This window comes from Tachysurus fulvidraco, chromosome 7 (assembly GCF_022655615.1).
Source record: "Tachysurus fulvidraco isolate hzauxx_2018 chromosome 7, HZAU_PFXX_2.0, whole genome shotgun sequence".
Lineage (NCBI taxonomy): Eukaryota > Metazoa > Chordata > Actinopteri > Siluriformes > Bagridae > Tachysurus > Tachysurus fulvidraco.
Window position 1 is genome coordinate 18,849,302 of NC_062524.1, and position 16,380 is coordinate 18,865,681.

Genomic DNA, 16,380 nt, shown 5'->3' on the forward strand with positions numbered 1-16,380 from the left:
CCCTGGTCTCAAGTCAAAGAAAGCACCCGGGTGCCAGAGCACAATAATTCCAATGGATTATCTACCAATTCTGAGAAACTATTTCAAGTCTGTCAAGGTGCATTTCCACATCTGAAACAAATACAAATACATAATTCTATTCATTCATTCATTCATTCATTCATTCATTCATTCATTCATTCAGTCATTTTCTACCGCTTATCCGAACTTCTTGGCGTCTCAGGCGTCATCGGGCATCAAGGCGGAGTGCCAACCCATCGCAGGACACACACACTCTTATTCACTCACACAATCACACACTACGGACAATTTTCCAGAGATGCCAATCAACCTACCATGCATGTCTTTGGACCAGGAAAGAAACCGGAGTACCCGGAGAAAACCCCCGAGGCACGGGGAGAACATGCAAACTCCACACACACAAGGCGGAGGTGGGAATCAAACCCCCAACCCTGGAGGTGTGAGGTGAACGTGCTAGCCACTAAGCCACCGTGCCCCCCTTAATTCTATTCAAATTACTGAAAATAGACTTTTGAAATTTATGATACAGGTCACTCTTTGTTTCAGCGGTTTACCTGCAGACTACACAGCTGATTGTCTGAGTGTCATTAATTAGTCCCTTCCTGACTGAAAGGGCAGTTTCAAGAGGCACAGCATGTACGCTAAATGTCTGCTTTGAGACAGTCCCTCTTACAGCTTGAACAGTTATTTGGCAAAGTCACGGATTAACACTCCTTGGGGAATAACAGCAAAGAGGCAGCTCAACAAGAGACTGTGCACTGAATTTGTGCACCCTGGATGCAAAGTGCTTGGTGCTGAAGGGTCTGCTATGGAACTCACAAAAAACATATTGCCATTGGTATTAACCTCCATACAATAAAGCCTACTCCAATCACTGCCTGAAAACCAGGATATGAAACAACACATTAAAGATGGCTTCACTACCTCAATAGCCATACTTATAATTTGTCAACTACATCAAGTACATTTTTCCAGACAAAGATGCATGACTTGCTCTGCCCTTGAAGAGACTACAGAGGCTTTCATTCAGTTATGGTACATTAGCAATATCCATTGCTCTGTGACATTAGAAGGTCTTACAGGTACATTACAAGCTTTGTGCATTCATGCAGAAGAGTCCGTAGCCACTTCATGTGGTTACAGCCACCAGCCATGCTAGCTGTCATGTGCCTTTTTATCGCCATGCTTATTTCAACCTGCAATGGCTAAATTTTGTAAAACATGTGGTTATGCTTTTTGTAGTAATCATGTGTGAATACATTTACTGTTAATCTGTTAAATCAGTAAATGTGTGCACATCCCACATTCCGGCAGGTGCAGGACAAAAGAAACTGTTAAAGTAAAAAATTTGTAATGTCCGCAACACTTTTAACCTCCCATCTTTATCAATTAATTAAAAAAAGCAACGTTTCGACCCTGTTGGGTCTTCTTCAGGCAAAATGCATATGCAAAATACATTTACTGTTGTAATAGTAATATAATCTTTATAAAGTCTACAATATTATTTATGTAGTCTTTTGTGTTATTTTATAGTCACCATACGGATTCCCAAAGAGAATTTTCACATTTCCTACATTGTGGCATCGCAGTCTAGCACTCTGGGACTGATAAAGATGTGACCAGTCACTTTTAGCCAGTGGAAGTGTCACACCAGTGGTGCTGTTTATCTTTTACCTGCAGGTTGAGTAGCAAGCACCTACCACCACAAGACCTGTCACTACTGCCCCTCAAGCACATTGCTTGATCCAATACCTTCCTTGATCCAAGATCCAATCTCAGCTGGCCAATTCTGCAAACAGGCAAGTTAAGTAACATTAGCTAGCCAGCTTATACTGTATCTTGTTTGCTCTACTGCAAATCTCAGAGTGCACTATTTGGAGCCATACCATGGGCTGAATATAGTGATATAGTGACTATTTCATCAAGGCTCAATACACTGGGGCCAGTAGAATCTAGTCCATTAACTGTAGTTAGATCACCAAGTTAAATTAATTAGCATAACAGGATTATCAAGATGACCCACAGAAGCTCAGACATCATGTTATGAAGAATTATTTTGCCCTGGCTCAATAAACAGTAAGGAAATTGTTCCCAGTCCTACACCGTGAAAGATTATTAACAGTTTCTTGGCTCTAAAAACTTTGACCACGGTCCATTCAATGATTCATTTTTGACTGATTCTGTCATATCAATGCATAAGGGTAAACACAAAAAGACACTTCAATAGCATCCCCATCCTCGGATACTCTAATCACCAGCAGAGATGACTCAGGAAAAAACTGGAGCTATACTGTCACAACATTATAGTAGACAGACCAGCCACAATTCTACCCTTGTGGGCTGTAGGCATGGAAAACATGCCCCACTGAGAGACACGACTATATGGGTAATCAGGAACTCCTAGCCATTAAAGCAGTATTGGAAAGTGGAAGCACTGGTTTAAAGGGACACTATTAGATGATGCTTAAATCCTCTCAAGGCTCTTTTCTTCCCTGTTTATTCTCACATACTAATCTGGTTCAAAGGAAAATGAAGCTAATGTTGTTGCTCCTTTTGAGTTCCCCTCCCACTCTGTGCAAAATCACCTTACCTAGCATTATGCATTCTGCATTTATAGCTTGCTCAGTTCAGATATTTACAGCCCTAACAAGAAAGTTACATCTTGACTTCCTGGCATCTCTCTTAAGACAGATGTCACTCAAAGCCTAAACAGTATGAAGCTAAAATAAAGATTTACATACATACATTTCTGTACCCCAGATTCACTGGCTAAAGTAGGCCAAATGTGTTACAGTAGTCTTACAGCTCATATTGCCAAAACATACACTTCAATTGAGAGAGCTGAGGCACTATTCAAGGGTTTCATCATTATAGATTGTTGATATCCTGTCTGACAGAATAGCTAGATTGACTTCTCACATAGATGGTCTTTTGCAAGTACCGTATTATAAGTGTTAGTCTCTTGTCACTCTCTAATGGACAGGCAGAGAGAGATTAAATCAGGAGATTGGCAGGTTCCTTTGCACGTACTGCAACAATATAAAGCAGTGCTGTTTGGTACAAGCACACCCAGAACTCTCATACCTCTACAAGACTGACACCCTTCTAGATGTACTCTTTCTCATGAATATTAAAACCTTCAGATGTACTAGAAGTAGTTATCAAGCCTGGTTGCATTGAGTAGTTGGGAAACAGAAACTGGATACTGACTGGCTTGTAAACAAACCCTCCTATGATTACTTTACCAAAAAGTCCATTACTAACCTATTTAAAATACCATACCAGAAAGGTTGCTAAACAGTTGCTGTCACATAGATCCAGGATGCACGTTATGGTCCAAGATTGTCTTCTCTCTCGGGTACTTCCCACATCCCAACAAACATAGGTTTGAATAAGTATGTAAATATGTGACATCCAAATTGTATTCCAACTTCCCACGATAGGCTCTGGATCCACTACTACCCTGACCAGTATGAAGAGGTTATTGCAGATGAATTAATAAATAATAACTTTGTCTCTTATTAGCTTCATGTTTTATTATTCCACAAGCTTGTGCTGTCTGTGGTATATGAAGATGAACTAACTGTACCTCCACTGGATGTGCAGTCCAGCCAAGCCTACATGCTTATTAGCTTGCTGAACTCCAAACAACAAAGGTTGAGAGCTATACTACCTGGTTAATAGGAGTGACCCTGTTAGCCAGCTTGTATCATGATGGGTTGCATCTGAGGCTGCACAACGATTGATGAACTACACCATTAGCATTCCAAGTGCCCTATTTTAAATCCATTAGTAGGCCTTAATGATGGGGTGTTTTACTATATGCTCAGGTGAACAAGCGACAAAAAGACAGGTGACAGACGTCATTTGAAGCAAATGACACAGATTCTTCTTGGTTTCATACAGTTGCTGAAGCCATGGAACACAAAGAGCTTACAATGAATAAACATGTTAAAAGGTCATGCAGGATCAGGAGACGTGCATAAAATAATTTCCAATGGTTTGTTGATGACCTTTATGGTCATCAACAAACAAAAAATTGGAGCATCAATGTGGCATCATCAACAAAAGGACATCCCTCCAAAATTAGAATAAAACTTACCATGGAGGCTTCCAAGAGAGCTACAGCAACATTAAAGGAGTTGCAGGAATAGGTGACAGTTACTGATTACTTTCTGAATGTTATAATATGATTTGGTGAGACAATTCTAATTTGTAAAGTAATTCCAGAAGGTATATGTGGGGCAGAAAAAGCACATCACCAAAAGAACACTATACCCAGAGTGCAACATGGTGGTGGCAGCATGCTTTAGGGCTTCAGACAGAACTGGGGATTTTATCAAGGTGGAGGGAATCATGAATAATGATTTTTATCAATTTTAGTGCAAAATCAGATCAAGTGGTTGCTAGTAGGCTGAAGATGACAACAGAATTTCACCTTGATCAATGTTTTTGAATGGCTGAGTCAGAGCCCAGACTTTTATCTGTGTACAGGAGATGATCTTATAGTTTGTTGTATACGGAATGTTTTTGCAAGAAAGTACGGGAAAATATTGCCAACTCAAGATGTGCCACACTGATAGACTCATCCATAAAGGATGGTTATTGTAAGTTACATTTTTTTTGCACTCTATTCCATTAAAGATTTTCTGATTGTTTTTCACTTCATTGTTATCCAATGTAATTTCACATTGAGGGTGAAATAAATAAATAAATAAATTTACATCACAAAAGCTTGCCATTTTAACAGCTGTGTGTCCAAAGTTCACATCCATTCACTGTATGTGCACAACATGACTTATTTTATTTATTTATTTTTATTTCCAGCAAGTGACAAAGCAACAAGACGACAAATGGCAATTTAAATGGGATTTTTTTAAATACATGTCTAAATGACTTTATTTGTAATAATGCAGTCTTAAAAAATTGCACCGTTTGAACAAGAATATGTGAATTTTACACATTTTTCCTGTTGCCTTTTGAAATCTGATTTATTTTACTTCGTTTGAAACAGCCACTGAGGACATTTTTAAAAAAAAGCTTTTTCGTTCCTAACAAAAAAGTACTCTTTAATTAAGCAGAGGGCACCATCTGTCAATAAGTATAATGCACTCAACCACCTGGCATTACAATGACGTTTATTTAAAAAAACTTCCAAAGCATTATTACTCAGTGAAGCTTAGCAAAATACACAAGCTTGAGCTTTCTTATCATCTGTGTTCAGTGGCTAAAGATAAGCAGGATTAGATGTCCCTGTTTGTTTATGCAGACTTTTAATAAACTCTAATAACCTTATCATTTTTCAAATAAAGTGTATGCTTCATCTTTACTTTCTTTACAGGACAATGCCTGAAAAGTTTCTAGACAGCACTAATCGATTACAAAACCTACATTCTGCGCAAGATTATGTTTTGCTATTTAATTAACCTGGAGGTTATTCTCTAATGCTTTCATCTGTTTGTTCATCTGCTTGGTCATCACTTTCTCTCATCTGAATATGAGGTCCTTAGATTTCAGAAATAAACTGGTGGATGATTATTAGACACTGGGGGATACTTATTTAGATCCATACAGCATTCAGGGAATCTGGATATGTTTAATGAGTAAACATTAAATAAATTAATTAATTAAGTAAGTTATTAAGTAAGTAAATATGCTATGTAAGTCAGTAAGAAAGTAAATACAATAAGTAATGTATGTAAGTATGTATGTAATCATATTAGCTAAGCTAAGTAAGGAAGTAAGTATGTAAGTAAAGTATGCAAATAAGTACGTACGTAATCATATAAGCTAGGCTAAGCTAAGTAAGTAAGCATGTAATGTTAAGTGAGTAAGTAAGAAAGCAATGAATGTACGTATGATGCCCGAGAAGTTCGGATAAGCTGTAGAAAATGAATGAATGAATGTATGTATGTATGTATGTATGTATGTATGTATGTATGTATGTATGTATGTATGTATGTAATCATATAAGCTAAGCTAAGTAAGTAAGTAAGTAAGTAAGTAAATATTTTTAAGCAAAATTATAGACTAATGTTGATTCCACTCCAATGTCGATTAGTTTCTAGGAAGGTCTATTTAGTTTTGAATAAGAAAGAGGCAGTTGTTTTTCTGTGTATATGTTTGTTGTCGGATTTTATTTGGAGGCTGGTCACCTCTAGAAATTATGACCAACAGTCATAAAACCAGCACAGTTTCTCTCTTCTTCGTTAGCATATCTTTCCTACTCCAGGAAGTCCTTTCCTTCCACATTTGTCTAGGCTTCTGTTGTTATTTTTTTTCCTCTAAGATGATGCCCTTTTCTTTTTCAGTATGGATATGAGAGACAGATTGTGAAATGACTTGTGTCTCAAAGGCCTTCAACTCTTCAAAATGTGCCACCGTGGTGAATACAAAACCCACATGCGTACACTCACAAGTCAAAGGCAGGATGGACCTCAGGAGAATGCAACGGAGCTCCAATACTCCTCATGCAGGAAAAAAAAATCTTCTCAAAAAAAGTGCCTGTCAAAACTACTGTTAAATATTCATGAACGCAGTAACATTTTGTACAGAGTATTCTCCGAAACATACACATACATATCTGCAACCAGGGTGACTGACGTCCGTGCGTTTGCAGACTGCACGTGTGTGTTTGCACGCTCAGACCTGCTAATCAATAATTTGTAATTACAGCATGTTTACACTCCTGGCAACGGCAAATATGTGTAAGTCATTAAGGACCTTATTGAAATGGACAAACACACCGCATGGACATGGAGTTGTTAAAAATGGCTAATAATTTAAGAGATTTCTTGAAAAGAGAAAGCAAATGAGTGGGTTTTGTTATCACTTAAAAACAAGTTCCTAAACCGTTATCATACTGGGAATGTTCAGGAATAGTGAATGTGAATATGTACTTTGTTTAATATCCATATAGGCTACATAATAAAGGTCATGTAAGGTTATTCTGGATGGAATGGAAGTACAACACGTTTCTGCCCTGAATGTATAGTTATCTAGGTTTATATATGATTCTGCATGAGACACAATAATATGAGTATGAATTCATAGGCTCATAGGCATAAGTTACACAGTACATAATAATCCCACAAGATTCTTAGTCTGTGGCCTATATATATATATATATATATATATATATTCTAAAAACCCTTATGAGTAAATTAAAATCAAGGTCCGTGACGTCGCCCGGTAAGGTGCAACCGGGGCCCCGCCCTGAACCTGGTGGCCGGGTCTTGCCCCATGGGGCCCGGCCGGGCTCAGCCCGAAAGAGCGACGTGGGGCCGATCTCCTGTGGGCCCACCACCTACAGGAGAAACCATAAGGGGCCGGTGCAATGTGGATTGGGTGGCAGTCGAAGGCGGGGGCCTCGGCGACCCAATCCCCAGACACGGAATCTGGCACTAGGGACATGGAATGTCACCTCGCTGGGGGGAAGGAGCCTGAGCTGGTGCGGGAGGTTGAGAGATACCGACTAGATATAGTTGGGCTCACCTCCACACACAGCTTGGGCTCTGGAATCCAACTCCTTGAGAGAGGCTGGACTCTCTACTACTCTGGAGTTGCCCATGGTGAGAGGCGGTGGGCTGGTGTGGGCTTGCTCATAGCCCCCCAGCTCAGCAACCATGTGTTGGAGTTCACCCCGGTGAACGAGAGGGTCGTTTCCCTGCACCTTCGGGTTGGGGATAGGTCTCTCATGGTTATTTGTGCTTATGGGCCAAATGGCAGTGTAGAGTACCCGACCTTCTTGGCGTGTCTGGAAGGGGTGCGACGCGACCGCTCGGAGCTGTGACCGTAAGGTCTCCGGTGCCTGTCGTGGTGGCAATCCCCGAACCCGGTGGTGGACCCCGGAAGTAAGGGATGCCGTCAAGCTGAAGAAGGAGTCCTATCGGGCCTGGTTAGCTTGGGGGACTCCGGATGCAGCTGATAGTTACCAAAGGGCCAAGCGAGCTTCAGCCCGGGTGGTTACGGAGGCAAAAACTCGGGTCTGGGAGGAGTTCGGTGAGGCCATGGAGAAGGACTATCGGTTGGCCTCGAAGAAATTCTGGCAAACCGTCCAGTGCCTCAGGAGGGGGAAGCAGTGCCCTGCTCACACTGTTTACAGTGGGAGTGGGAATCTGCTGACTTCGACTGGGGACATCCTCGGACGGTGGAAGGAATACTTCGAGGTTCTCCTCAACCCCACCGACATGTCTTCCACTGAGGAAGCAGAGGGCGGGGGCTCAGTTGTGGACTCGTCGATTCCCCAAGCTGAGGTCACTGAGGTAGTTGAGAAGCTCCTCAGTGGCAAGGCACCGGGGGTGGATGAGATCCGCCCTGAGTACCTCAAGTCTCTGGATGTTGTGGGGCTGTCTTGGTTGACACACCTCTGCAACATCGCATGGAGGTTGCGGACAGTGCCTCTGGACTGGCAGACTGGGGTGGTGGTCCCTCTGTTTAAGAAGGGGGACCGGAGGGTGTGTTCCAACTATAGGGGGATCACACTCCTCAGCCTCCCCAGAAAAGTCTATGCCAGGGTACTGGAGAGGAGAATGCGGCCGATAGTCGAACCTCGGATTCAGGAGGAAGAATGCGGGTTTCGTCCCGGTCGTGGAACACTGGACCATCTCTATACTCTCGCCAGGTTGCTGGAGGGTTCATGGGAGTTTGCCCAACCAGTTCACATGTGTTTTGTGGATTTGGAGAAGGCTTTCGACTGTGTCCCTCGTGGTGACCTGTGGGGGGTGCTCTGGGAGTATGGGGTCCGGGGCCCTCTGTTAAGGGCTGTCCGGTCCCTATATGACCGGAGCAGGAGTTTGGTTCGCATTGCCGGCAGTAAGTCAGACTTGTTCCCGGTGCATGTTGGACTTCGGCAGGGCTGCCCTTTGTCACCAGTCCTGTTCATTACTTATATGGACAGGATTTCTAGGTGCAGTATGGGGCCGGAGGGAGTCCGGTATGGGGACAGATGGGGGCAGATGATGTTGTCCTGCTGGCTTCCTCAAACCAGGACCTTCAGCGTGCACTGGGATGGTTTGCAGCCGAGTGTGAAGCGGCGGGGATGAGAATCAGCACCTCCAAGTCCGAGGCCATGGTTCTCAGTCGGAAAAGGGTGGCTTGCCCCCTTCAGGTTGGTGAAGAGCTCCTGCCTCAAGTGGAGGAGTTTAAGTATCTTGGGGTCTCGTTTACGAGTGAGGGAAGGATGGAGCGGGAGATCGACAGGCGGATTGGTGTATCTTCTGCAGTGATGCGGTCGATATACCGATCTGTTGTGGTGAAGAAAGAGCTGAGCCGCAAGGCAAAGCTCTCTATTTACCGGTCGATTTACGTTCCTACCCTCACCTATGGTCATGAGCTTTGGGTCATGACCGAAAGGACGAGATCCCGAATACAAGCGGCCGAAATGAGTTTCCTCCGCAGGGTGGCTGGGCGCTCCCTTAGAGATAGGGTGAGGAGCTCGGTCACTCGGGAGGAGCTCAGAGTAGAGCCGCTGCTCCTCCACATCGAGAGGAGTCAGCTGAGGTGGCTCGGGCATCTGTTTCGGATGCCTCCTGGACACCTCCCTGGGGAGGTGTTCCGGGCATGTCCAACTGGGAGGAGGCCCCGGGGAAGACCTAGGACACGCTGGAGGGACTATGTCTTGCGGCTGGCCTGGGAACGCCTCGGTATTCCCCTGGAAGAGCTGGAGGAAGTGTCTGGGGAGAGGGAAGTCTGGGCATCCCTGCTTAGACTGCTGCCCCCGCGACCTGGCCCCGGATAAGCGGTAGAAGAAGAAGAAGAAGAAGATATATATATATATACACACACACACACGTTTTATTTTCTTCCTAAAAAAGAGACAGTTTAACAAAGTGTGAGTATAATTAAACATTTTATGTAATTAAAAAAAAAGTTCCTAGTCTACTTATTTTTCTTCTTCTTCTTCTTCTTCTTCTTCTTCTTCTTCTTCTTCTTCTTCTTCTTCTTCTAGAGATTTATCTGTGCTTTTAATGGTTTAGATCCATTTTAAAATTTAATACAAAAAAGTACACTATTTCTGCATATAAAGTAAATGCATATTAACGAAACATCGTGAAATAAATAAACACATAAATATGCACAGCTTGTGCTGTCTGTGAATTAGGTAATGATGGGGATAATGTCGAGGAAGATATATATATATAACACAAGTGTATGTGTTATGGAAATGTAATCAGTGAAGAATATTTTAGCTTAAACAGTTATATTTCTTAAAATCCAATTTTGTTTCGGTTATGTACGTTTGCTTTAATAAATAAATACAAGACAATTAGCAATGAAATAATGGAAATAAATGTGAGAGAATTCATGAAAAATAAATCTTTGTGATGAAATAATATTTAACCTTTTTTGTTTCATTTGAGGTTATTATGTGAGGTCCTATACTGAAGTTCTTTTTTAAACTCCATAATTCTTCATAATGTTTTAAAAAATTGTCAGGTAGTGGATTACATTCCCTTCACATGCACAGCCATTATGAGAAGAAGCAAGGAATTATTATATACAGTATCTCTTGTATAACCTCACAGAGAATTAAGCAGTTTGGAATCGGACTCCAGATACCATCAACTGCTTAATTATTTCTATCTGTTACATCAGCGCAATTTTTGCATGTAAAAAAGGCAACTGATTTGACTTTAACTACATCACATATGTAATTCCATTCTTTTATTCATCTACAATAACTTTATCTTGATCAGAGTGTAGTGTTTCTTCTTGAGGCACCACACACACACACACACACACACACACACACACACACACACACACACACACACACACACACACACACACACACACACACACACACACACACACATTATCACCCACTGGCAATTTTGCATAGTGAAGAACCCGGAGAACCCAAGACTATAATTTGACACATATGGGACTGTTGCATAATAAACAACTGAATGTTGGGGGGTTTGATCTTTCCGGGGTTTCCTCTGTATCCTCTGGTTTTTTTCAACATCCCAGAAACATGTGTTATACACTAACTAGCATATCTAAATTGTCTGTAGTGTGAGGTTGTGTGGGATTGTGCCCTGCAATGGCCTGGAACCTCATCCAGGGTGTCCCATCCACCTGGTCCCCCAGGTTAGACTACAGGGCCCGTATTCATAAAGGTCATAAGAATGATCTCAGAAAGCTCCTAATTTAGCTTAAGAAATTCTAAATGTGGAATCTTATCTTCAGTGCGATTCAGGACCTCAGAGCAACTCTAAACAAGGAAAATACAACAACTTTTATCTTAGAGAGTGGGCGGGGCTTAACCTGTTACTAGGTGTGACACTTTCCTTTGAAGACTGTGATTGGTCCAATAAAAATAAATAGGAGCGCTATTAAAATCTGGCCTATTATAAACCTTCACTTTGTCTCTATGTTAAGATATTTGAGACTATATGGTGTAGGGATTACATTTGTGACCAATCATATTAAAGATGTTCTAACATCTGTATGTTATAAATATAATAAATGTAATGTGAATGTAAATGTAAACATCTCTGACACAGAGCAGAAATGTCATAGAGACAAATTATATCACTTCTGACGCTATGTCATTTCTGTGCTGTCTGAGATGTAATCCCTAATATGATTGGTCACAAAAATAATCCCTACACATACATATAATCTATACCATCTTATTAAGTCACTATCATTAATAAATATTGTATACAATACATTTCTTTTCCATCTTCACCTTTTGGCCATTTTCTCCTCTGATAAAGAAACTCTTAAACCTTTTAAAAGTCCTCCTCACTACTCCTGACACATTTTGACCTTATGAGCTCTTTTAAGGGTTAAGATACTTTATGAATAACTTTTATCTTTACTAGGATTTTTTTTTTATCTTAAGGGGAAACACCCACATTTCTAAGAATTTTCTTAGAATTATGTCAATAGAAGAAACTCTTTACACTAAGAATCTTTATGAATATGGGCCCAGGTTGCCTTTGACCCTGTGTAGGCTGAGCATTACTGAAAATGGATGGAAAGAATGCTTACATTACATTAAGGGTATGTTAACTAACAGAATTTACTGCATTGTCTTACATGAACAAACCGAGTTTCAGAATAAATAAACCTTAAGTTATTTTTCACACATTTTGGCTCCTGCGTACTTTACAATCTCAATGTGGAATCTTAAGACTAAAAGTAGCTTATTAGGAGAAACTCTTAAAAACATGGCCATGACAACGGGGATATTAAGTCTCCCAGATTTCGTGCAAGAGTAATTTACAGTATTATAGAGAAGTATGCTGTATTAATGATTATGGAACTCTTACCAGTCACCTATTAAGTAATGCACAGTGCTGGCGATGACATTTTCTGGAGATAAAGACTTTGCTACTGTATATATCATCTATGTAATTTACACCAAATACATATATACACACTAATACATATACCCACCCATCCATCCAAACATCCATCAATCCAATTTCCCTCATGAGCCTTGGGACTATCCCAGGGGACTCCAGGCACAGGTGGGGATGAGGTACCAGTCCATTGAAGAGGATTTCTGAAAATCGATTTCCAATATTCATCATATATAGTATGAAACATAAAATTAGGGACGCTTTTATTTTATTGTGCTATTTATAATGACTTTGAATGTGTGTTGAATTTTGTTTGAAATTTACTGCATCAGGCAGTCATGATTTATTTTAGAAAGTTCCTTTCAAATGGTATGATATGAGGAAGAACTCTTAAGACTCACAAGAAACCCCATCCTCACCTGTGTTACAACGGATTGTCGGAATAAACTGATCAGTTTTTAATAATCTGGACAGGTTTTGACAAGAACCTTTTAGTTAAAAAGATTAGACTAATTACGAATTTGGCCCAATGATATTCCTCATATAATAAACCAGCACAAGCATAAAACAAAATGTATGAGTAAGCTTAGAAACTAAGACCATAACCTTAATGTTGCCTGAATTCTCACTTTTGATTGGTCAAAGAGCTGTAATAAGAATCACCGGCTCATAGTAGAGTGCTTAGTAATGTTAGTGATATGACAAGCTGTATTGTGTTATTATTATTATTATTATTATTATTATTATTATTATTATTATTATTTTTATTATTTATAGTCTGAAAAAACTAGGTTTGTGCTTGTGCAAAGGTTCTAGCTGCTATAATATATAAGAGAAACTAACCTTAAATAGCAATAAATCTCAGAACAGATATATATTGTATAACAGAACGTCTTCTAACGTTTTATTTATTTGTTACTAGTTTTTAGCTTGTGTTGTGGTCTATGGCTAAAATTCCCTTCTTTATATTCGTCAGTTCTCCATGATCTCTAAATATTACAATAAGCATAGAAACACACAAAGTCACCATTGACATAAAAATAAATGAACAAATTAATAAAATAAAAAAATCTCCTAAAGATCAATTCAATCATTTTATTTGTTGGCAAACAACTTTCACTGTTACAACAAATATTAGTTATGAGCTCATTCAATTTCGAATGCATATGAAAAGAATAAATAATAATTCCATAGATATCATATTAACAATATTGATGGTAATAATAATAAGAAGAAGAATAAGAATTAAAAAAAGGTCTCAGTGCCGATGTGATTTTTAAAACCTCTCCTCTACCAATGATCCAACGATTTCAGATCTGATAAAGCACCTTGTGGGGATAAATACGCAGTCGCTTTTCTCTGGGAAATAAAACACGCAGATGTGCAAGCTACAGGAAGTCAAGAAAGAGTAAACAGCCTGTTTCCATGTTGTTCCAATTTGTCTTCATCACATCTTTACAGCTTGTTCGGATATTATGAATAACTATATTCCGGTCAGTCAAATTTCAGGGATCCTACACACACAACGAGAAAGACCTGAAAGCTAAATATATTAGAGACTAACATGTAGGATGCAGGATATCTAGTGACCGCTTACTGTTTGTGTACAGTATATTATTCACCATTTATATCTGTGATAATGGTGCTGTTTGAAAAAGGACACATTCAACCTGCAGGTCTTAAAGCCGTCGTTTCGTTCTTTTTGGCCAGTAAGTTTTTGCATTGAAATTAACCTCAGAGTGGATAAAGTATCGAAAAAAAGAAAGAGTGATTACTGGATGATAAATGAGATGAATATGGAGATTGGTATTGCATGTGTTTGTAAATGTATGCGTTTCTCTGTGTGTGTGTGTGTGTGTGTGTGTGTGTGTGTCTGTACGTATGTCTGTGTGTGTGTGTCTGTGTGCGTGTGTGTCTGTGTGTGTGTGTCTGTGTGTGTGTGTGTGTCTGTGTGTGTGTGTCTGTGTGTGCGTGATGGGCTTTCGGATGGTCACTCATAATGGTAAATGGAGCTAATAGTGCAGAGGACCAGCAAGTATTTGGATTGATTTACTTCTACACAAACACATATGCAGGGGCAAAAAAGGAAGCATTATCAAAACTATGAGGTGTAAGTGATATGTGATATGTGATGAAGGGTGTCTGTACATTTTACATAGAAATCCTGTTTCTTTAGATATTAGTGCGCATTACCTCTCGATAACTGGTTGTACTGAAAAATCCAAAGTAAGAAAATGATGTGTCCTTAAGTCTTAAGGATTAGATGCTTTTGTTGTGACATGATAACTTGGTATACAACAGTAATCAGTGTTAAACAGGAAGGAAGGAATGTGTGCAGCAAAGTATCATCACCCGAAGTTTAGAGGAATCGTGGTAGAGGATTATAGTTCAGAACGAGTTCAAGGTCCAGGTCGGTGTCTATCAACAGGGGTAATCATCTAAAATGGCAACTAGTTTGTCGCTATTGTTATTCACACAGGGACAATCCAGAGGATTTATGGCCAGACAGCAGTTGGGTTACAAGTTGTGTAGAGAGAAGAAGTGACAGAGTCAACAAGTCAACTTGTCTCACTGTGATACGTGGCCTCTGATGGACAACGTGTCAATCAGACGTGTCAGTTCCTTGCCAGTCTGCTGTTCAAAATGGCTGATGGTTTTACAAAAAAAAAAGAGCCCGTGTTTTGTACATCTGATACATTTGATAAACCACGCTGAATATTTTGAATTTGTTGGTACTAGTCCTAAGTGAAAGTTACACTACCTGGTCCTTTTTCCTAGGGCTAACTGTCTCTGGGTTCCTGTCATTGGTTTTTGGGCAGCTATCTGCTACCAGTTTCTCTAGGGATCGATCAGTGCAGTAGGTAGTGGTTCCCGTGCCTTGTGCATTGCATCTCTCTTACACACACACACACACATTCAGAAGATGTGTGTGTACGCGCCTATAAGCTCGTGACTAAGTGCGAGGGGTCTTGCGGCTGCTCTTCAGGCGATGACTCGTCCTTTTCTGGTGGCGCGATGAATCCATCACTTCCTCCACGACCCATGTGGTAGTAGCTCTGCAGTTCCTGTATGTGATTGCGTGAGCCCAGATTAGGCATGCTCTTGTAGTATACATCATCCGCATCTGCCATGACGCCTTTCCCGTTGGCCATATGCAGCTCGCTCCCTTCCTCCTCCTCCTCCTCCTCCTCCTCCTCCTCATCCTCCTCCTCTTCCTCCTCTTCGTCGTCCTCATCTTCGTCCTCATCACGGATGCCATTGATGTCATTGCTACCGTGTGGGTGGTCGGTTAGAGTTGGCATGCTGGTGTATAACGAGTCTCTGAGCACGTGAGATGAGTGTGTCTCATTTTTCAGGAGAGGGAAGAAACTCTCGTTATTCTCCTGTGGAAGGCGACGGTGGGTGGAGAATGTGTGTAATGGGGGGAGGCCATCTGGAGGTGGAGGTCTAGGTGGGAGGAGAGGTGCCTGAGACTCCTCCCTGATGATCTCCAAGCTCAGGGTGGTGCGGGTGTTGTTTTCATCCTCTCTGGAGATTCCCAGGGCAACTGCAGCGGCGTTCTCGTCATCATGTGCGATGCTTGCTGTGCTCGGCGGACTAGGAACGCCTCCGTTGGCGACGTGGTTGGCGAGCTTAGTGCTGGGGTGGTAGGTGGACGCGTAGTTGGCTGTCAGCTCCTTCAGGATCTTCTTCTCCAGTGTAGTCGGTGAGGATGAGCCGTATGTGAGGTAGTCACTGTAGGTGTTGCCATGGTTGCCGTTGAGCGGTAAAGTGTCCATGACACTGGCATCACGTGTATTGTTCAGCATGCCCTCTGAGAAAATGGAGTACATATTTTCTTTTAAAAACTCATTTTCCATCATTAATTTAAATTATATTTCATTCTGATTTGAAACAAGTCTACTGTATATACCATGATATTAAAGCTACAGGATGTAAAGAAAGTATGATACAATGGTCTACAGTAGTATGCTGCGTGACCTGTGAACATATCCAGGGCTGCTGCATTAGATCTAACATTGTGTATAAGCACAATTCTCTA

General features: G+C 40.9%; 1 protein-coding gene across 5 annotated transcripts in view; it reads right to left on the minus strand.

Annotated features, from left to right (window-relative positions):
• Positions 1–13,415: 13,415 nt before the first annotated feature.
• adgrl3.1 (adhesion G protein-coupled receptor L3.1) overlaps positions 13,416–16,380 on the minus strand; it is a 167,486-nt gene continuing 164,521 nt past the window's right edge. For all 5 annotated transcript variants that reach the window (XM_047816555.1, XM_047816554.1, XM_047816553.1 and 2 more), the window contains one exon: positions 13,416–16,152. In XM_047816555.1, the coding sequence (XP_047672511.1) occupies positions 15,278–16,152 (875 nt within the window). In that variant the 3' untranslated portion in view covers positions 13,416–15,277. The remainder of the gene's footprint in view (positions 16,153–16,380) is intronic.